The sequence below is a fragment of the Physeter macrocephalus genome, chromosome 20, assembly GCF_002837175.3.
Source record: "Physeter macrocephalus isolate SW-GA chromosome 20, ASM283717v5, whole genome shotgun sequence".
In the NCBI taxonomy this organism is placed as follows: Eukaryota; Metazoa; Chordata; class Mammalia; order Artiodactyla; family Physeteridae; genus Physeter; species Physeter macrocephalus.
This window is the reverse complement of record NC_041233.1, coordinates 90,317,549-90,340,148: the sequence shown is the minus strand read 5'-3', so window position 1 is coordinate 90,340,148 and position 22,600 is coordinate 90,317,549. Positions and strand designations below refer to the sequence as shown.

At 45.1% G+C, this 22,600-nt stretch overlaps 1 protein-coding gene across 1 annotated transcript; it reads right to left on the bottom strand.

Moving 5' to 3' along the window:
• Positions 1-7,279: 7,279 nt before the first annotated feature.
• Positions 7,280-15,909, bottom strand: LINC03042 (long intergenic non-protein coding RNA 3042). The gene is given in 7 exon segments (XM_024131377.1): positions 7,280-7,384; positions 12,659-12,713; positions 14,067-14,086; positions 14,088-14,173; positions 14,176-14,268; positions 14,271-14,391; positions 15,898-15,909. Coding segments are annotated over 7 exon segments (492 nt in total).
• Positions 15,910-22,600: the final 6,691 nt, after the last annotated feature.

Here is a 22,600-nt window from a genome sequence, read left to right as displayed (position 1 = left end):
GACTAATCCTGTTAGATGACTCAGGCATTTCCCCCCCCCCTTGGGTAAAAGACTGAAGTCTGGGCCCTGGACAAAGCCTTCACTCCCTCTCCCCCGCCCAGCCCAGGCCTCTCTCTCTCATCATCTGGGTCCACTAGGCGCCCCCGGCATCTTTAGTCAAGCCACTCCAGCCCCTGCCTCGGCGGGTGAGGCCCCGCCTTCCCATCTTGGCCCCGCCCCCTCCCAGCCAGGACCAGACCGCCTCGGAGGACGCCGGGAAGTGGTTTCGCGATCCACCCCGGCCGCGTTCCAAACCTTTGGTGTCCCCCAGACCCCCCTGTGAGGGAGATGAATTTGGCATCAGATCCCAGCTGACAAGAAACTGCTGACACAGGCCCGATTTTGCGCAGGCCCTGCTGGGGTGATGGATGATGTGTTTCCAAGTGAAATCTAATAGAAAGTCCATGCATAATACATCTTTAAGGGAGCAAATTCCAATTTGCATCCCATTAGGCCGCTGAAGTCTCAGAGGCCCAGAAGTGCCGCGGAGTCTTCCTTCAGAAGGAACCCAGAGCAGAGGCTGGGAGTCGGGGTGCACCGTCCGACAGTGGGACCTGCCCGCGTGGGAGGGGCCGTGCTCTCCCGCGGGCTGTCCCTTGGTGCTGCCCCCGGGCCTGGCTCTGGGCAGCTCTTCTGATGTCCTGTGCCTCCACATGCCCTTCACAAGCAGGATCAAAGGAGAGCCTGGCTTCCCAATGATGCTGTAATTTCCCTTCACTGTCCTGCCGTAGGTCAAGGATTTGGAGGAAAATAATGTGTGTCCTAGTTTCCAAAGAGGTAAAGGAAGCTTGAAGAAGAGCAGAGTCCTTCCTGCAAGGGTGGGGGGCTCTAGGGGCAGTGAGGGGAGAGGAGCAAGGGGGTGCAGGGCAGTGGTCAGAGCAGTTAAACTGGAGCTCTTGGTATTTTAAGAGCAGTAAAGAATTTTGGAAAAACTGGGGGAGGGAAACCAGGCTTGCAGGTGTGTGGGGTGAAGTCTGGTCCAGTAGAGGGAAGCCCAGCCTCTGTGGCTGTGGATAATTCCTTCCGACAGTAACTGGGGACTCCCCAGAGCCCCTCAAAACCCATCGGAGGCTTAGGATGCAGGCCACGCCCATTGCCCTGCAGAGAGGTCTACCCCGAGTTCTGAACTGCGCCAGGGCTTTGCTTGTGGGCAGGAGTCTCTGGGTCATAGGACAGAGCCCTCTGTGAGCACCACCGGATTCCTGTTCGGCCCTCTGCCCGGCCGCCCCCTGGCCTTTCCTCTTCTGCTTGGCAGCCGCTGCTGCCCTGATCCGAAGCCTCAGCGACTCTGCGGGGCCTTCCCTCCCTGGCCGGGTCGATTGGCGCTCTATAGGCCCAAACTCCTAAATTACTCCCTGTAGTTCATGGAGAGGCACAGGGCTGTGATTAGGTGAGTCAGAGCCCAGGGCAAGGTCGTCCTGGAGGGATGTGCGTCCTGGTGATGTGGCAGGGCGGCCTATGGGGCGGGAGGGGTGCCTGCCAGCTCTCAGAGCCATAGAGATCTCTTGGCTTACATGGCGCTAAGTGAGGCAAAGGTTTGCCAATTGTCCATCAGCTTGGGGCCCTAACACTTCTATTTTTCCCTCTCAGTTATTGGGGTAACCCAGGGAAAGCATGTAAAGTGTTACAGGGTAGCATTTGGATGATACATCCTGACCTGTAGGGACGTGTCCACGAGGGATAAATGTCCAAGTGTAGCTACGGTGATGCGTCAGGCCACAAAGACAGGCCTGGGAAGGCCCAGCCCGGATTTAGTTTTTTCTCCTGTAAAATGCTGCTTCAACTAGTCTCACGATTTTCTTGGGGTAGTAAAAATGGGAGAATAGAAACAAAAGTACACATTTGATAAGAGGTCTAATCATGCTTTGGAAGTACTACCTATACTGCAAAGCATTAAGGTATAACCTTAGTGGGTTTATGTAACTTATTATAACAGTCCCTGCTGTGTTAGCCAAGAATCTGAACATAATCTGTAGTTGGGACAAGAATGTCACACTGATATGTAATCGTTTCGATGTACTGCCTTTTGAACTGATGCCAAAGCGGGTGAGATCTTGATGCCTGTGAGATGGGCAGTGAGTGTCCAGATACCTCTCCGGTTTCCAAAGGGGTAGCAGGTTTTACTCCACGAGTTTCTCAGGTTCCATTGTTCCTCTAGAGCCGTTCTGCCAGGGACATTCATTGTTTTATTTTTCTCAGTAGGTTTTGTGATGTTTCTCCTAAGACTTTTGTGCTTCTGTCAATAACTTCTATAGTAATTATTCATTTTCTCCAACAGACAGACTGTTTGCTCCGTGGGACAAGATTTGTTGATGTGCTGTTACAGCTCAATCCCAGTACATTTTGGGGTGGTGATTCTGCAAAGCATTCTTCGGTATTTGCTATTGTGTTGCACCATCCATGGGACAGTCCACACTTGCAGGCTGCCTACTGCTGGGTAATGGTTAAATACCTGCTGCGTCATCTGCGACTGACAGGGTGCATGTCCTCCAATGATGCCTTCCATCATTTCCTCGGTTGGTTGTTCCCGAGTACGTTTTCATTTCTTAGGTGCCTGTCATAATGTTTAGTGGTGAATGCATGATCTGGGATCAGCTAAACAAATTTTCAGTCCAGACAAAACACCTCACTTTATTTTGGTCACAAGGCAGACATTGCTTTATCTGGATGGTTTTGTCTAAACTGCTTCAGTAGCTACCTGAAGATTTTTCAGTCATCCTGTTTACATGTGTTCCTGGGTCTTTTTCTTCCCCGTCTTTTTATGGCGGTAAAATACACATAATGTAAAATTTACCACCTGAACCATTTTTTTTTTTGAATTTCCTCTCCAGCCAGGAAAGCTGGAGGACACCCATTTACCTATACATTTGCCTACATTTGTCAGACTAACACATCTGCCAATTTGATAGGTGAGATATTATATGTCACTCTTTTTTTTTTTTTTTTTTTTTTTTTTGCGGTACGTGGGGCTTCTCACTGCTGTGGCCTCTCCCGTTGCGGAGCACAGGCTCTCTAGAGTGCAGGCTCAGTAGTTATGGCTCACGGGCCCAGACGCCCCGAGGCATGTGGGATCTTCCCGCACCGGGGCACAAACCCGTGTCCCCTGCATCGGCAGGCGGACTCTCAACCACTGCGCCACCAGAGAAGCCCCACCTGAACCATTTTTAAGCATACAGTTCAGTAGTATCCAATACATTTGTAATGTCGTACAACCGTCACCACCATCCATCTCCAGAACCCATTTCATCTTGTAAAACTGAACCTCTAAACCCGTTAAACAATAACTCTCCATTCCTCTCTGCCCCCAGCCCCTGGCAACCACCATTCTCCTTTCTGTCTCTATGAACTTGACTACGCTAAGTACCCCCCCTTAAGGGGAATCTTAACAGTATTTGTCTTTTTGTAGCTGGCTTATTTCACTTAGTGTAATGTCTTCAAATTTCATCCATATTGCAGCACATGTCAGAATTTCCTCTTTGAAGAGTAGTTTTTCTAACAGATTTGCCTGTTCAGTTTTCAGCGTTTAATGCAAAACTGCCATAGTTTTCACAGACCAACTAGGTTGCTATGATACTCACTGAAGACGTGCCTCGTTTTGCAGTCACGGAGCAGTATCTATTGTCAGTGTGAATTACTTCCTTTCCACCTGAGAAACTGGGAGATTTCCAATAGGAGCATTTCCACAGAGAGTTATTCATTAACACCTTGACGTTCCATACAATCTCTGAGTCAGGCCACTTTACAATACCACAAATCTGTCTGAACAGACACAAGTGGCCATAGTTGCCTAAATCTCATTGCTTGTGTTGAGGCAAGTTCTTATTTTTTTTGTTTTCAATACAGTGAGATGCTTTCATCAGCTTCTCTTATTCACCTAGATGGTATCTGCTGTGTACAAGACAGTGAACCAAGGTAAACAGAGACCCAACTACTCTCTCCACATCTGCTGGCACAGGTGGACAGCAGGTGGACAAGATAAGTCAGTGCTATACACGTCTGTAAATGCTTCATCTTATGGGATTTGGAGGGCTAACTATCCTCAGAAGGGAACCCCAAAGCTTGCCAGTCTTTTTGGCAGGAACTAAATCTTCACCTCCTCCCGCCATAAAACCTGCCGGTTTATTATGATTGGCATTTTAAAATTTCTCCTTGGGCTTCCCTGGTGGCGCAGTGGTTGAGAGTCCGCCTGCCGATGCAGGGGACGCGGGCTCGTGCCCTGGTCCGGGAAGATCCCACATTCCGCCGAGCGGCTGGGCCCGTGAGCCGTGGCCGCTGAGCTTGCGCGTCCGGAGCCCGTGCTCCGCAACGGGAGAGGCCACAACAGTGTGAGGCCCGCGTACCGCAAAAAAAAAAAAAAAAAAAAATCTCCAGGGTTTAAGAATCAGTTATTTTTAATTATCCTAGGATAATTGTTATGCAGCTAAGTGTAGAGAGGCCACAGCAGTGAGAGGCCTGCGTACCGCAAAAAAAAAAAAAAAAAAAAAAAAAAAAAATTTCTCCTTGTATTGAATTGTCAATCGTCTAAATGAGTGATTTTTTTTGGCATGGGGGTGCAGGGCAATGTCTAACTGGGAGGGCGCTGTGTAATTTGAAAAAGCGTTTTCTCTAGTCTACTATCATTTCATCTTTATAAAATTAAAAACAGAACTTACTACTTCCAGAGGGCCACTCAGAGAAAGCCCAACATCTTTCCTGGAGGGTAGAGAGATGTAGATTCAGTATCAGTTATTCTCAGGGGGAGGGAGGAGCACACTGTCTTTATCAAGAGTTGTTCTTTCACAGTTTGGTTCGGTTTGCATCTCTTTTTGGCAGAGTGTATCTGTACCAGGGCTCACGGGGGACCTGACAGACCTGTCAGGTACACCGACTGGATTTGGAAACGAACCGTCTCCTGGCCGACCAGGGAGCCTGGGGCTGGTCTGTGCTGCTTTGCCCGACTTTGCAAAAGAGAGCCTTTCTCAGCACCCTGTCTTTAAAGACGGGAGAAGCCACACGGAGGATGGGTGCCCAGTCCCTTGCTCTTGAAGGCAGAGGCAGTTTGATTTAGAGAGTAGGAAATAGCCAGGAAAAAAAAGGAGAAAAAAAAAAAAACACCACACACACACACACACACACACACACACACCCTGAATACAGAAAGGATTCCTTAGGAGAGGGGCAGGCGGGAAATTGCAACCTTATCCCCTGGGACTTGGGCTCAGGAGCCGAGCCTCCAGGTTCAGTGAACCCGTTAGTAACATGAACTTGGTTGCCGTATTTCTCAGCCTGAGCTCATGCATTATTTACCTGTTGTAAGTAAACCGGCTTCTCCCAGTGTTGCTGGGGAAACCACTTTGATTTAGCGAGTTGGGTCTTACTTTCCAACTAAAACACTGCAGAACGAGAGGAGGGAGAGGGCAGACGCTGGGTCCCAGAGGCTCGGGGTGTGGATCAACGAAGGGGAGACCCCGCTTCCGCCTGCTCCCCGCGAGCCCCACTTCCTGCCTCTCTGAGTTTCCCTATCTTTTGCAGACCCTCCAGGAAGGGGGAAACAGGAGCAAATCCCAAGGAGCAAGGTGTGCGTCCTCTGAGGTCCTGTGAAGGCCACTTGCAGGTCTCGCTCCGCCTGCTTTCAGAGAGATGCGCATCAGATTGTGTTGAGCTGGGGCGGGGGTTAGGGATCAAGTTTCCCCAGAGGCTGTTTCCCAGGTGAGTCAGCCTTGGGAAGCCAACTCCAGACTCACAGGTAAAGTGGTCCTCCTTCCTGCCAAACTCACCTGGGCTCCTATTGCGTGAGTGCCCTCCTGGACCAGACAGCCGCGCTCTCATGGACCAGGCAGCTGTGGTGGCTGAGGAAGAGCTCGGGCTGACGGATGGGGGGCCCTGGGTTCAAGTTTCAGTGCTTTTATTTATGTTGGGAATTGGAGCAAGTTATGTAGTCTTCCTGCATCTCCATTCCCACCTGCGGGAGATGGACACTAGTGTCTGCCGGGGAGAGGCTGGGGGGAGGTTGCCCAGGAAGTGATCTGGGAGCCGGGTCCATGCCCAGGCCTGAATTGTGGGTGAGGGCAGCACTGCTGCCTCTTTCCTGTTCTTGACAGCAAGGCTCAGGCAGCACGTCCGCCTCCCTTCCTCCTCTCCACAGCTATCGATTTTTCCCTTCCTTCCTTTATTCTATTTGTGGCTTCCCTAGCCCCTCACAATTGCATTATTTCTGCAGAAGCACACGGAACGAGGAGGCCTGCTGTGCACGTCAGCCGCCGGGCCCTCCTCCGTGCCCGCAGGTCCGTGCTGCTCTCTGTCCAGGACCTTGTTGCCTTTCGGTGTGAAAATGGCACCTTCTGGTCGTTTCCAGGGTCTCTGTTTTGACGGTGAGGAAGCTGCTATTTGTCACGTGAGTGTGTGGGTAGCAGAACTGCCTGAGTGATGCAGACCCAGGCGATGGCAGGAGTACACTCACTCCTTCAGTGACAAATATTTAGACAACAGCTCTAACTCGGGGGGCCTTTGAGCTTTTGCTAAACTACAGTGAGCCGATATGTTCAAAGGAAAAAGAAACCAGCTTCCTAGGTATCACGAACTTAACTTTTAGCAACATCTTTCTAGATTTGCTTTTGTCTTCCTGGGGCTATTTTCTTATTTTCAAGTTTAAGGCTAAGTCCTACTTAGCTACCAGTGAGATTAGAATATAGGTGTTAATTATGTCCTCAACATTTCTGCTTTTCCGTTAGGTGCTAAATATCCCCGAGTGACTTAGTTTCTCTCCACTTAAGCCTGGTCACCTGCTCCAGGCCCCTGCGCCTCCCATGTTCTCTTTGTGAAACGGGCCGTGTGGCCAGGAGTTCTGTGTGTGTCCCCGTGCTGGCTGCGGCTTTGCTGACTTCATCCATCCAGAGCTGGTCCTGTGGGCTCCAAACTGGCTTCTTAAAGAGACTTTTCATTTCTTCCAGACTAAATGACAGATCAACAAGGAAAGCACAGGACACCTCACAGACCTCTTTTGGCCACAGGGGCTCTTCTGAGAGGATAAGGGGGAATCCCTCCCTGAGGAAGGGGCCAAATGAAGAGCAGAGAGGGAAGAGGGTAAGGGCCAGATGTTCTTAAATGTTAGCACATCGGAATGCACAGGGTGCTGAGCCTGCCCGGGGTCGGGGTGGGGAGTGGATTTCTGATTCAGGAGTGCTGGGGCAGGGCTGGGGAATTTTCATTTCCAGCAAGTTCGTGGAAGATGCTGAGACCCTTCCAGTGCTGGAACCACTGTTCAAGGCAGAAGGGACCCCAGCGGAGGCCTTGAGGCAGGAAAGAGCTTGGTGGGTTCAAGGGCTAGAAAGGAGTCCAGTGTGGCTGGAGGACAAAGAACAAGGCACTGTAGAGGTAGGCATGGGCCATGCCATGCGGTGAAGACACACACACACACAAACACACACACACACACACACACACACACACACACACTGGGTGAGATTTTTGAAGTGAGGTGCGTGAGGAGGGCTAAGACCTGATTTGCATTTGTTATTTTATTGATATTTGAGTCTCTTCACAGTTACCCCACTGTGAGCTCTGTGCCTTTGACCTCTGGAACCCCAGCACCTTCCACAGCACTGAGAACAAAGTAGATCCTAGATAAACTTTATTATGTGCCAAACACTGTACTCAGCTCTGCATGAGTATATCTCATTTAATCCTCCTAAAGACCCCGTGAAAGAGGAGCGATTATGATCCCATTTCACAGATAAGGAACACTGAGGGTCACATAACTAGGGAATAACAGACTATATGTGAACCCAGCACTGTACCAATGCAGGAGCTGAGCCCTGGCCTCTACCCCACTCTGCTTCTTCTACTCCACGTTGCCCTTGTAAATGAGTGAACAGCTTTGAGAGGCATAATTATCATCACTGTTTTAAAGATGAGGAAACCGAGGCTCAGACAGGCAATTGGTCACAGCTGGAAGGAGAGTATCAACCCAGGTCTCCTGATTCCAGATCTTAAGGTCTTCTCGCAAAACCAGCTGCTAATAAACCACAAGCCCTAACTGAGCCCCCCATGTGCCCATCGCTGAACTAAGGGACAAAGAAGTTTACCAAGAAAGAGGACGCCCCGCCTGGCAGGTGTGAGGGTGAGGCTGGTACCCTGCAAAGATGGGGCAGATAGCTTTGTTCTCATGAGGGGCGTCCTGTCAGCGGCCTGCCTCCCTCCCTCCCTGGGCTGGGCTAGGGCAGCAGCTGGGATCCTGGGCCTGGAGGTGCCAACAGGGCTAGTCATTCAAAAAAGCTACAGTTGGGTTCTGCAGTCATAGAGAAAGATACAGTCCTTCTCTCCAGGGAGCGATAGCTGATACTGTAAACACTTTGGGCTTTATCTTTGATCTGGTGGGTCATCAGAGCTGCTTTTCTCCCCAGGTAGAGTTACCAGGAGAGGGCTGACCCAGGGCTTTGGAAAGCTGTGCCCTGCTGAACAGATGGTACAGATGGGGGCGGGGGAGGCAGTAGACACACACAGAGTCAGAGTCTGAGAAGGGAACCCAACAATTAGGCCCAAAGCTGGAACCCAGACACCAAATTCCAGGCCTCTGGGAAATTCCCAAGTTTAAAATAAATTCCTGGGGGTTTCAACTTTTGGTCTTCAGCTTTAAAAACAGTTCCTTTCTAGATAATGGAAAATAATAACATGCATAATTTCAAAAGCTCCAAGCATCTTTAAACTGAAAGCGTGTAAAGGCAAGTGCCAGGCCCTGAAGAGCTCTAAGTTTGAGATGATTGATGGAGCCCAGCTCTGAAGCCCTTTTCTTTCTTCCAGTCAACAGCTTTTGATTTGGGGTCCTTTCCCTGGCAGTTGCAACAGATCATAGTTCTGTTCAAGAAGGAGGTTATTTTCAAGCTGACTTTTAGTATTATTCTGTTTCGTCTGCTTGTAACACTCGTGCTGCCTTTTGGCCTCGTGAACTCCTGTTCATCCTTCAAGACCCCATTCAAACATCACCTTCCAAGCTGGCATCTCCTACTGCCCTTCTACCCCCAGAAAACCATTAAAACCATCAAACTATCCTTCCACTGTCCTCCATCCAAGAGCGCCTTGTTTACAAGCCCATATAACATGTGAAAGATTACAATCAAGGGTATTCTTCTGGCCAGATGGACCACAGGACTTGAGAGATTATTTCTCGTGTATCATTTTGTCTCCAGTGCCCAGCACAATGCCTGGCAATTAACAGGTGGCCTCAAATTAATATGGTTAAATGAATGTTCATATTCTTTCTGCATCAGAGGGGGAGTGAGGGGAAAGAAATATATATCTTTCGTATATATATGAAAGCATCTTTCATAGACCAAGTACTGCCTAGGCATCATTTATAAGTTATTTAATTTCATCTCTATCAGAAGTGTTTTCATCTGTTTAACTCTTAACACAGTGACCAAGGGAAAAAAATAATTGACATGGGACATACAACGAAGGACAATGTCATTCTCAAGGAGTTTAGAATCCGACTGAGGATGGACATATACATTTCCTGCCCCTACATAGACAACCTCCCCCTCCAACAACACATAGACTGCATCCACTCAAAGAAAGGTTATTAACATTGTAAAGCACACTAACTTCTAAATATCTGATACAGAATTCCCTGGCGGTCCAGTGGTTAGGACTCTGTGCTTTCACTGCCGAGGGCCTGGGGTTCAGTCCTTGGTTGGGGAACTAAGATCCTGCAAGCTGAGTGGCGTGGCCAAAAATAAAGAAAAAAATTGTGGGCATAAATACCTGATACAGTCCTGTATGTAATAGAAATGGAAAAACGAGAGATTGCCGTGGGTGTGGTGTTTTCAAGGGAACCCCAGGCATCAAGCTCTCCCACAGTCTGTGCTCTCATATGACTAGAGCCTGGGAACAAATTAGATAACCTCTAGCGCTCCGCTGGCTGGAGAACTGGAGAGTGATTTAGAATGATACCTTGTGTTAATGACTTTTCAAAAAGCGCCGTAACGTCCATGGTCATATTTTTGTCCTCAAAGTCACACAGCTGATGATGGAGTGGGGTCTGGGTTTCTCTCTCTGTCACTTGCTAGCAGGGCTCCTCTTGCCGATATGGCATCTCTGTGCAGATGAGGAGGCTCCTTCCTCAAGTAAAATTTGGTTGTATTTAGTATTTTGTGGCACAGCTTGAACAAGTGTGCAAGGCAGCCCTACCCTGGCCGTGCCCAGCAGAGAGCTTTCCTGAACCCCAGCACGCGGCAGCCCCCAGTGAGAACACGCATGTGCACCCCCCCTCACTTGCTCATACTTCCTGCCTGCCCCTCCCCCCAATGCCACGACACACGTGCCCCTTGCAGCCCACGCCTCTGTGTCCACCCTCATCCTCCCAGATTCAAAGTAGGGAGGGGCAGGGACTGGGTCTCCAAGAGTAGAGGGCAAGCAATGGGAGACCAGGGTCAGTGGTGTCTTCAGAACTTATATCACTGTGTCCAACAATTTCCAAGGGTCTTATGGTTGCCAAGAGATGACAGGTATAAATAACCAACACCTACCAGTTTCTCAGTTTACAATTTTCTTGTAGGTTTCTCTGTGACGTTGCGATGAACATCTGTGGTCAGCTTGCCCAGCATCCTTCCCTTCTTCCTTTGGTGCTATCCCTCCAATTTTGGAGAGGGAGGCCACTCCCTCATTCCTAATCCATGTGATCTGGAAAAGGCTGGGAAAAACCAATCAGGTCGCCATGGTAATTAATTGAGAAATGGGCACATGACCCCAGCTGGTCCCCTGAGAGCCATCCCTGGCACTCGTGCTGAAACTATCGGGGGAAAAAAATTGCTTGCTTTTCATGGGAATAGGTAGTTGAAAGGAACCAAGTAACACGGAATTTCTGGGACCATCTTTGCTGCCACATCAAAAGAGCTTGCCTGAAAAATGAAGACAACACGGAGGAAAACAGAGCTGAGAAACACAGAAACAGAATGAACCCTGACTGACATTAGTTGAGTCCTAATTCCAGTGAGCCATCTACTCATGGACATTTTTAGTTCCAAGAACCAAATAACTCAATGTTTTGCCAAAGCTGGTTTGAGTTAGATTTCAGTCCTGGCTACAACAGCTTCTTCTCGTGCTTCGGCCCTGGTCCCCAGAGCTTCAGACCTTCAGTAGGAATAAAGTAGACCCAGGAGTTGTCAAAATAGCCAGGCTCCTGGCCAAGGTGTCCGAGGGATCCCAGAATCACTGCTCTCCTGGACTGATGAGTAGCCTGCCTGGTGCCTACTCTTAGGTCATGGGTGTGTTTCTTCCCTGGGTCTTGGGCTCTCCCTTTCTGTCTTGTTCTGTAGTTTCTAGTGCATGCTCCAATGTGTGTGTGTGTGTGTGTGTGTGTGCGCGCGCGCGCGTGTGTGTACGTTCACATCCTTTCCTCCTACCTTGCTGGACCATCACAAGGATCCAATGGGATGGTGTAGGCACGGTGCCCATCCCAGGGCCCAGCACATACAGCAAACCCTCTTTCCCTCCTCCTGACTCATGCTGGGATTTAAGAATCTGTGATGTATTCTGATTTCCAATGCCCTGGATCAATAATGGAGGAGGTGGAGTACAGTTGACAGAAACTTGTGCTCCTTTTAATTAATTTTATCTGATTAGAGTGAGATATCTCAAAGTCACTGAATAAGTTTAGGTCACATAAGTTTATGCAAATCAGTATTTTTCTCTGGAGCTGACAGCCGAAGTCTCTGTTTGTTCCATGACGCTGCCGCAGAGGCCAAATGTGCCATGTTTTCTCAAGCGATGGCTGCCAGCTCTCCAAATGTCATAGCAGGAGAGGCATTTCACATGGGGGCAAGCTCCAGTGTTGAGGGTGTCTGGGAAGCATCGACAAACCTATTTTTATTCTCTTTATTTTCACAATACATTTTGTTCTTTATTGAAGTTATAAAAATAATTCATACTTAAAGTCAAACAGTACAGAGTAAAGAAAAATAGATTTTCTTATCCATTCCAACTCCACCCTCTGAAGTAAACAATGTAACCAGATTCATGTGTATCCTTCCACATTTTTTCCATATACTTAGGTTCCACATTTCCCCCACATTTTTAAACATGTACAAATATATATAAACATATGTATCTATTTATAGGCTACCCTTTAAAATTTTTTAATACAGATTACATCATCTTCTATAACTTGCTTTCTCAAAACTTAATAATCATAGATCTCTTTTCAAGTTAATGTATGTAGATATAACTCATTCTTCTTCGCAGCTGCATTGTTTTTCATTGAATGGATGTACCATGATTTATTTTACTAATCTCCTATTAATGGATTTTTGGGGGGTGTTTACAGCTTTTTGCTATTACATACACTGCTGAAATAAATACCTTTGTAAATACACTTATTTATATTCAAGGAAACATTTGGTTATTCTCCTTTGGCCCATGTGCCGTGTATGAAGGACACTTAACTATATCAATGTTTACTTGGTCCCTTAGTTGGTCCAGCACACGAGAAGGCTTCCTAACTTCCTTTCCCAGTGTGTACATTTAGCAGAGCCCTGATGACTGCAGGACACACCTTCCTGCGACTGCAGAACCTGGGCTCAGACGTAAGATCAGCATCACGCCACATCTGGCCCGGAGCTGTCATTTCTCTGCTCCTTTTACTCACCTTGTACTGTTGCACCTTCGGCAGCCCAGCCACCTCCACATTCAGTGACAAGATGCTATCGGAGGTAAAGGGCTTTGAAGTCCAGATAGATGAGATCATCAGTCTCTGCTCTCCAGGGATGCAGGGCAGAGTCTGTGCCCACTGAAGGGTCTCAGCCACGCTGGGTGTATAGTAAGTACTTAATTAATATGAAATAAGAACAATAAATCCAGGGGCTGAAGTGCTCCCTTTGAAGTGTGGGTCAACTCTAAGCCATCAGAGAAGAATGAATGGAATGGATCATTGAAACTCATAGATTATCCTAAACCCCATCTTAAGAGTTAATAGGTTCAGGCTCTTCACCTAGTAAACCCTTCCTCAGAACTTCTAAAGTAAATACTCTGCTGTATTTATTTTTTCATTTTTTCTGGAGCAATTGAGCAGTGAGACAGCCCCCAGGAAGGTGAAAGGAGAAAGAGCCAGGCGTCCTGAGTGAGACATTCATAGATGGCTCATAAGCAACTTCTGAATCACGGTATCGTCTGCCAAAGAGCCCTGCCAGTTATGGACACAGACCCAAGAGCCGTCTCCCTCGGGCTCCTCCTGTCCTGGGTGGGGTGAGAGTGAGGCTCTGGGAGAAGAGGTGAAATGACGCTCAGTCTAAGCCACCTGGCCAGAGAGGCCCCAGCTTTGCCTGTGAGGTTATTCATGGACTCCAGCCTCTAAGATGCAACAACAGCGTTTCACTTCATGGGTGGGTCCAGTGCGTTTTAGTAAAAAGTAGTGGTCTCATCACATCCTTGAGCAAAAAGGGAAAAGGACCTGCAGGTGAACAAGGACAGCAGGTTGGGGGTGGCCAGGATACCTGGGTCTGCATCTGGCTTTGCTATAAGCTCTCCCTGTGACTCTGGGACAGTGGGACTGGCTTTCCCTGCTGCCGTTCCTCTCTCTTTAAAACGCTGGGGTGGAAATTTGGGATTCTAAGATCCTGGCCATCTCTGACTCTGAAAACAACCCCACAAGCCTGAAGAATTTCACACTGCTGCTCCATAGTGGGGGGGTTCATCAGGAAGGGAGGACAGATGGCTTTCTCTGGAGCAGGTTCAGAAATGTGGAGCGTGATGCATGGTGTGAATGAAGCGTGGTGCCCTTTAAACACAGTTCATCCTGGGAGGGCTGGCTTTCATCCTCCTCCCGGCATCACTCTGGGCACCACTGCCTTGTGCACTGAAACACACACACACACACACACACACCCCAGCTCTGACACACACTCCATGATTCACGAACTGACAGGACCATTACATGCACTGGATGACTCATTGGGGGTTTTGCTCACACGCACAGGCTCACACCCACTGTGCTGAGTAGACGTGTCCGAGCCCACAGCAACGGGCACCCCCGCGGGAGCCTCGGTTGTGTATTGCACCACCGGCGTCTGCAAGCGATTTACGATTTATGGTCTTGGCTCTTCCAAACCGCCTGTTCTTTGTCTTTCTGATCACTGTTCAACCCTCTCCTTCCCGTCCTCCTCTACTTGGCTGGTTTCGGTCTCTTGCTCCAATGCTCCTCAGCCAGTTTCCGGGACTGGACCCCACCATCTCCAGGGCCCTTTCCAAGTCCAAGTCTCTTTGAATAACCTCCTCAGCTGTGAGTAGTCCTTTCCCCATGGGGCTCACCTCTTCCCTGGCCAGGCATCTCTTCCTGGCTTCCTCCCAGGGTCTTGGCAGGAGGATCTCCAATATCTGTGCCCCCTTCACAGAGTGAGGGGATTTGAGCCGTCACATGATGGACGTGCGGGCACCTGTGGAGTGTGGTCTCCAGCATCTCTGAAAACGCCCCTCTTCCCAGTATCCCAGGCAGAAGGAAGTGGAGGGGCTTCTGGAGAGCCCACCTCTGGGCATCAAGCAGGACCAGCTGCTTCTGAAGGTGCCGAGGAAGGAGGGGCTCATGAACACCGAGGTCTGTGTGCGGTCCTTGCTGACTGGCTTTCACCTGATGTGGCCACTGGCCGTGGTTCTAATCGGAAGATGGGGAACAGGTCCTGGTGCCTGCACGAGGAGTAGAGCCCTGGCTTTTCCTCCTTCCCTTGGGAATCTCTCAAAAACCGAGACGGGGTGTACCCAAGTCTGGTGAAGTAGCCACGTGGTCCTGGGCGTGTCATTAGCCACCATGAGCATCTGCTTCCTCGGCTGTCAAATGCCTTAATAGCACCTCTCTGTCTACCCCAGAGATGTGGTTGTGCAGGAGATTATGTGACAGTGCTTTGATGAATCCCTCTCGCCAGGAGAGAGGACAGATGGGCGGGGACTGTGCTCCGAAGGAGTTCACGCCCAAGTAGGCGCTGGTCCAGTGATGCTGAGAACTATAAGGAGATTTTCGTGCCCAGAAACCTGGAAACTCAGCTCTTGGCTAGCTGCTGATAGCTGAGGGCTGAAATGCCCCTTTTCAACTCTGAAATTTTAAGAGCCTAATAAGCCTCGAGAGCTTTTTTCCCCCCCTGCTACTTGTGTGAGAACCTTATCTCTGACCACATTCAACCCATCTGAAGGTCTGGATCCCAGAGGGATCCAGATCCTTGCCCTGGCCGACTGAGTCTCTGCACCAAGCCTGCACCCTCGGAGTTTCCTCTGCTCTCCTCCCCACTCCAACACTACTGGAAGGCTTCTCAGCAAACATTCTTAGAGAGATTTCCAGTTAACTCCTTCCTTCCAAAGGATCTTCTAACTTTGGATTTAAGGTTATTTTGCGTGGAATAGCTCAGATTATCTTGGAGATACCCTAGCAGGCTCCGCAGGTCCCAGCCCGCTTCTGCCAGGACCCCAACCCCTAAAGGGGGAGGAGTATAAGAGAAAGAGAAGACAGGGTTGATCAGAACAGGCCCTGTTTGGCTTTCACTAGGGGTACACGGAAGTTTCCTCACTAATTCCCATCTTCTGTGTGTAATCTTCCAGAGGATGTTGGCAGAGACGAGAAAGACTACATTATAATTAAACACGCATTGATGTGTGGGAGGACCAGCCAAGTATGTACGTCAATTCCCTGTAACCCCGCAAACGACCCACAAGATCCACGCATAGGGTGTTACTCGCACCTCTGTTCCAGATGAATTCGATACCTGGAAACTTAACACAATGTTTTTGGAACTCTCAGTTAAATCTTTAACTTAAATAGCACTCACTTTGTGCCAGACACGGTTCTAAGCCTGTTTCTCCAATATTCATTTATTTAATTTTCATAAAACCCTTATGAAAGGGTACCCTCATCTCCATCATGCCGATGAGGACCCCGGAAAGGGATGAAAGAGCGAGCGTGGCTGGTGAGTGCGGGGTGTGGGTCTCCAGCCCAGGACACCTGCCCTGGGATAAAAGCCTGTGACCAAGCTCTCCGCCTGGTTTCTGGTTATTCGGACAGCATCATAATTCTCCGGCTGGTTTCTTGGGGCAGCAGGAATTCTTGACCTGGGGGCGGTGAGGAGAAAGGAAACTCGGTCTAGAGTTCAGGCCCAGGTCCACGACCTGACCATCGCCTTTGCTCTCCCTGTAGGTCTGTGTCTTCCCTGGCCCAAGTGAGCCGCGTCCACAGAGAGCAGAGCCGGGGCCACCGCTCTGTCCTAACTGCCCTCCAGCCCCTCCGGGGAGTCCTGCTGAGCCATTGTCCTCCTGGCCCCAGCAATCCGGCCTCTTTTGGCAGGGACTGTGCGGTTTCTCTTATTTACCCATTAACAATTAAGCTCTAGGCATTTAACATATAAACACAGAAAACATCAGCATAATTACAGCAAGGATTTCAAAAGCTCTTTGGCAAGGAAGGGCCTGAATATTTACTTAACAAAAGCATTCCTTACTTCAGTCTTTAATAAAGAATTCACAAGAAGACTTAACTAGACCTCTTCGCTGGTAAATGAAAAACATTCTTTTATTCACAAAGAATATGATTTGTGTGTTGTTGTTTTTTTTAAAGTGTGACTCACTGCAACTTTTCAAGATAACATTCACAACTTTTTTTTTCTGAGAGTTCTGTTCCCACATTATCTTTCATATTTCTTACTGGTTGAGATAGTTCCTCTCTGAGCAGAGATAGATGGTGTGTGTGTGTGTGTGTGTGTGTGTGTGTGTGTGTGTGTGTGCCCCTTAGGGTCTGAAATTCCACCATTAGAGACTCTTTTTCTGTTTTAAGCTTGTCTTCTACACATGGTTTCTTTTACGATCAAGAAGAGTGTGTGTTCGGAGTACTGATCCTTAAGTATTTCTTCTGTGATTAGAGGGATTTGAGCTGGTCTGTAAAGGTCCAGGGCCCTTGGGAAGAGGAGGGAATAGGGAGAGAAAACACTAGTGGGTTTATTTGGAGACAGGAGGGGTATTCACGTTCATTTGTTTGTTTTGTTCTTTTAGGCATCCAAAAAGATTCTCATATTCCTACCATTCCAGACGTTTGGGATACCAAGGTAAATAAGAAAATATTATAGTCAGGAAGACAGGCAAAACAAAGAGCTAAGCTACACAGGTGAGCAAGGTGAACAGTGAGAATGGAGTGCCCAGTTCTCCTTAGTCCAGGGTTGACAGATGGATTTGACATGAAGGCAGTGTTGGGGAGGGTGGCACAGAGTTGATAGTTGAGTTTCAAAGGTTGAGGAAAAAATATAATTAAAAAAACTAACACAAATTTTATTTGCCATGTGCCTGGCATTATACTAAGCATCTTACATTTTACCTCATGTAACCCTCACAAAAATACTGTAAGGAAAGTCCTCATAGTATCCTTATTTTATAGTTCAGGAGGCTGAGGCCCAGAGAAGTTAAGTAATTTTCCAAAGTCCCGCAACCAGAGAGAAGTACAAGTGGCATCGGAGCCTGGGCAGCTGAGGCGCAGTGCTCACGGCTAAGGACTCTAACCCACTAGGATGCATTACTGTGTGCAATGGTGATTATCATTTCCATTATGAAATACTTCAAATATCTAGAAAAATACAAAGAATAACGTAATGAAATCCCATGAATCCCATCATCCATCTCCATTGAATTCCAGTATTTTGCCTTGCTTGCATAGTATTTCTTAAAAAAAGAAAAGAGGGAGTTCCCTGGTGGCCCAGTGGTTGGGACTCCGTGCTTTCACTGCCGAGGGCCTGGGTTCAGTCCCTGGTTGGGAAACTGGGATCTCGCAGGCCACCCGGCACGGTCAAAAAAAAAAAAAAAAGAAAGAAAGAAAGAAAGAAAAGCAATTATAGGTACAGTTGAAGTCCCCTTGTGTATTCTACACTGAACACATTCCTCTCTATCCCCTGAGGTAGTGCCTGCCCTGAATTTGTGTTTACATTTCCAAGGCATATTTTTATACTATTAAAGCATTTGCGTGTACCCATATATAACATTGTTTTGCACGTTTTCAAACTTTACGTACATAGTGTCATTTTACAGCTTGCTTTTGCATTCCACATTCTATCTTTGAGATTTTTATCTATGGTGATTCCATAGTTCTCAGGTCATTTATTTAAAATAGCATATTATCAAATAGCATTTAAAATATCGTATAGTATTACATCATATGAATAATACACCATGTATAAATCTCTGGCTTAAAAATATTTTGCATAAAATATTTTTACAGACAATGCTGCAATGAACTTTCTTGGCATGTTCTCTTTTGCACTCCTTTGATAATTTTAGAAGGGGCACTGCTGCTGCAGGGAAAGGCAGGACCATTTTTATCTTTATCTTGTGAAATTCCTCTCCAAAGGGATTGGCCAGGTGTATTCCTACCAGAAGGAAGTGACAGCCCTGGGGTTCTGCATCTTCCCAGTACTTGCTGTGATCAAACTCTGGGTACCAAATGACTTCTTACTGTCATTTTAATTGCATTCTCATTTGGTTTTTTTCTTAATTGATTTTAAAAATCAGAGTAAAATTGAATTTTTCGAGGAGGGGGTCTTGCAGTTCTAAGTTTTAACACGTTAAAAAAAAAGAAATCAATGAAATTAAAAGAAACTATGAGAATACTTTAAACTATAAATTCAATCTCTTTAATAGATACAGGACTATTTGGGTCATCTATCTCTTCTTAGGCAAACTTTGTTAATTTGTGGCTTTCAAGGAATTGGTTCATTCTATCTAAACTGTCAAATTTATTCATGTAGAATTATTCCTAGTATTCTCTTATTATTCTTTTAAAGTCTGTGGGGTCTATAGGGGGATCCTCTCTGTTACTCCAGAAGTTGGTATGGTCCGCCCTCCCTATTGGCAGGTATGGAACCCATGGATTCAGAGAGCTTACTGTACTTTGCCATTTTATATAAGGGACTTGAGCATCCACAGACTTTGGTATCTGAGGTGAGTCTTGAAACGAATCCCTCCCAGGTAACGATGGAAGACTGTAATTTTTGTCTTCTCTTCTGCCCCACACCCTTTTTTGTTACTCTAGCTAGAGATTTATCCACTTTTATTGCAATTTTCAAAGAATCAGCTTTGAGTTTCATCCTTGATGTTCTCTATTGTTTTTGCTTTTAATTTCATTGGTTTCTTTTTTGTCTTTATTCTTTCCTTCATTCTAATTGTTTTGCGTTTAATTTGCTCTTCTTTTTCTACTTTCTTAATGTGGGAGTTTAGAATATTGCCTTGAGATCTTCCTTCATTTCAATTATTAATAGAAGCATTTAACAGTATACATTTCCCTCTAAGCATGGCTTTAGCTGCATCCCACAAATTCTAATATGTGGTGTTTTCATTCAGGTCAAAGTAGATTTTAATTTCCCTCAAGACTTCCTCTTTGACCCATGGATTATTATGTTGTTTAATTTCCAAGTGTTTGGAGTTTTTCCAGTTATCTTTCTGTTATTGATTACTAGTTTAATTCCATTATGGTCAGAGAACATACTTTGTATGATTTCAAGTCTATTTTATGTATTGTTTTATGACTCTGGATATGATCTATCATAGTCAAATATATATGTGCATTTGAGAAGAATGTATTCTCTTCTTGTTGGGTGGAGTGTTCTGTAAATATCAATTGGATCAGTTGCTAGATGGAATAGTTCAGTTCTTCTATATAGTTGCTGATTTTCTGTTGGCTTGTTTATCAATTACTGAGAGAGGAGTGTTTAAGTCTCCAACTATAATTGTGGATTTGTCTAATTCTCTCAATTCTATCAGCATTTGCTGCGTGTATTTTGAAGCTCTTTTGCTAAGTGCATACACATTTAAAATTGTTACATCTTCTTGGTGAATTGATTCTTTAATTATTGTATATTGCTCCTCTTTATTCTTGGAAATTATCCTTGCTATGTAGTCTCTTTCATCTAACATTAATACAGCCACTTCACCTTTCTTTTCATTAGTGTTTGCACAGTATTTCTTTTTCCATTGTTTTACTTTTAACGTACCTATACTACAAAATTGTAGACAGCAAATAGTTGTATCATGTTTGTTTCATTTTAAATTAAATCTGACAATCCCTGTCTTTTTAGATAACTTTTATTTCATTGTGTATTGATATGTTTAAAACTAGGTCAACATTTTTAGTATTTTGTATTCCAATTTATCTGTTGAGCTTTTAACTATGTCTCTTTGCATAGTTTTAAATAACTGTTTTCAGAGGTTTCTCCAGGGATTATAATATATATTTAATATTTTACCGCTTCATGTAACATGTAGAAAGCTTACCACCCTATGGGTTCCTTTACCTTCTCCCTTCATCTTGTAGTTGTCATGTGTATCACATCTATGTACACCAGAAATTCACTGAACCATGTTATAATTTTTGCTTTCAGTTGTCATACATATTTTAAAGAACTTAAGAGGAGACAAATACTCTATTCTTTTTACCATTTTTCTCTTTCTTCATTCTTGATGCCCTAAGTTTCTTTTAGGTATCATTTTCCTCCTAGCTTGAAGAATTTTCTTTAGCATTTATTTTATTTTTATTTATTTTTGGTTGTGTGGCATCTGGGATCTTAGTTCCCCAACCAGGAATCGAACCTGCGCCCCCTGCACTGGAAGTGTGGAGTTTTAACCACTGGACTGCCAAGGAAATCCCTTTAGCATTTATTTTAGAACAAGTCTGCTGATGACAAATTATCTTAGTTTTCTTTTATCTGAGAATATCTTTATTTCACTCTCATTCTTGAAGAATATTTTCACTGGATTTAGAATGCTTTTTAAAAAACTGAGGTAAAATTCATGTGATAGATAATCTACCATTTTAACCATTTTAAACTGAACAATTTAGTGGCTTTTAGTACATTCGTAATGTTGCTCAACCATCACCAGTATCTACCTCCAAAACATCTTCATTACCCCAAAAAAGAAATTCTACTCATTAAGCAGTTTCTCCCTATTTCCCCCTCTCCCCGTTCCCACTAATGTACTTTCTGTCTTTATGGATTTACCTATTCTGGACATTTCATATAAATGGAGTCATACAATATGTGACTTTTATGTTTGGCTTCTTTCACTTGGCACAATGTTTTCAAGGTTTACCAACGTTGTAGCTTGTATCAATATTTCATTCTTTCCTATGATTAGATAATGTTCCATTGTATGGATATATCACATTTTGTTTTTCCATTCATCAGTCGACAGACATTTGGGTTGTTTTCACTTCTCAGCTATTATGAATAATGCTGCTATGAACATCTGTGTACAAGTTTTTGTGTGAACACCTGTTTTCAATTCTCTTGGATATAGATCTAGGAATAGAATTGCTAGGTCATATAATAATTCTATGTTTAACTTTTTGAGAAGCTGCCAAAATGTTTTCCACAGTGGCTGCACCATTATATATTCCCACCAGCAAAGTATGAGAGTTCCAATTTTTCCACATCCTTACTAACACTTGTTATTTCCTGTTTATTTTATTTTATTATAGCCAACCTAATGGATGTGAAGTGGTATCTCACTGTGTTTTTTAATTTGTATTTTCCTAATAACTAATGATGTTGAGTATCTTTTCATGTGCTTATTGACCATTTGTATATCTTCTTTAGATAAATATCTTTCCAAGTCTTTTGTCCATTTTTGAATTGGTTTATTTGTCTTTTTGTTGTTGACTTGTAAGAGTTCTTTATATATCATAGATACTAGATATATGATATATACATATTTTCTCCTATTCTGTAGATTGTCTTTTCATTTCCTTGACAGTGTCTTTTGATTGAAAGAAGTTTAAAATTTTGATAAAGTCCATTTATCTATTTCTTATTTTGTTGCTTATGCCTTTTGTGTCATATCTAAGACTTTATTACCAAATTTAAGATCACAGAGAGCTACATCTATGTTTTATTCTGAGAGATTTATTGTTTTAACTCTTGTAGTTGGGTCTTTGATCTATTTTGAGTTATTTTTTGTATGTAATGTGAGGTAAGAGCCCAATTTCAGCCTTTTGTATTTTTGGTTATCTAGTTGTTCCAGTACTATTTGTTGAAGACTATTCTTTCCTCCATGCAACAGTCTTGACACCCTTGTCAACAATCAATTGACTATAGATAAATGGGTTTATTTCTGGACTCTCAGTTCTATTCCCTTGATCTATAAGTTTATCCTTATGCCAGTACTACATTGTTCTTTCTTTTATTGAAATATAGTTGATTTACAATGTTTCAGGTGTACTGCAAAGTGATTCAGTTATATATATGCATATAGAATATAGAATATATAGAATATATAGAATAAAGAGTATATATATTTTTCAGATTCTTTTCTATTATAGGTTGTTACAAGATACTGAATTTAGGTCCCTGTGCTATATAGTAGGTCCTTGCTGTTTATCTATTTTATATATAGTATTATGTATCTGTTAATTCCAAATTCCTAATTTACTCCCCCCCCCTTTCCCTTCTGGTAACAATAAGTTTGTTTTCTATGTCTGTGAGTTTATTCCTGTTTTGTAAATAAGTTCATTTGTATCATTTTTTTTAGATTCCACATATAAGTGATATCATATGATATTTGTCTTCCTCTTTCTGACTTACTT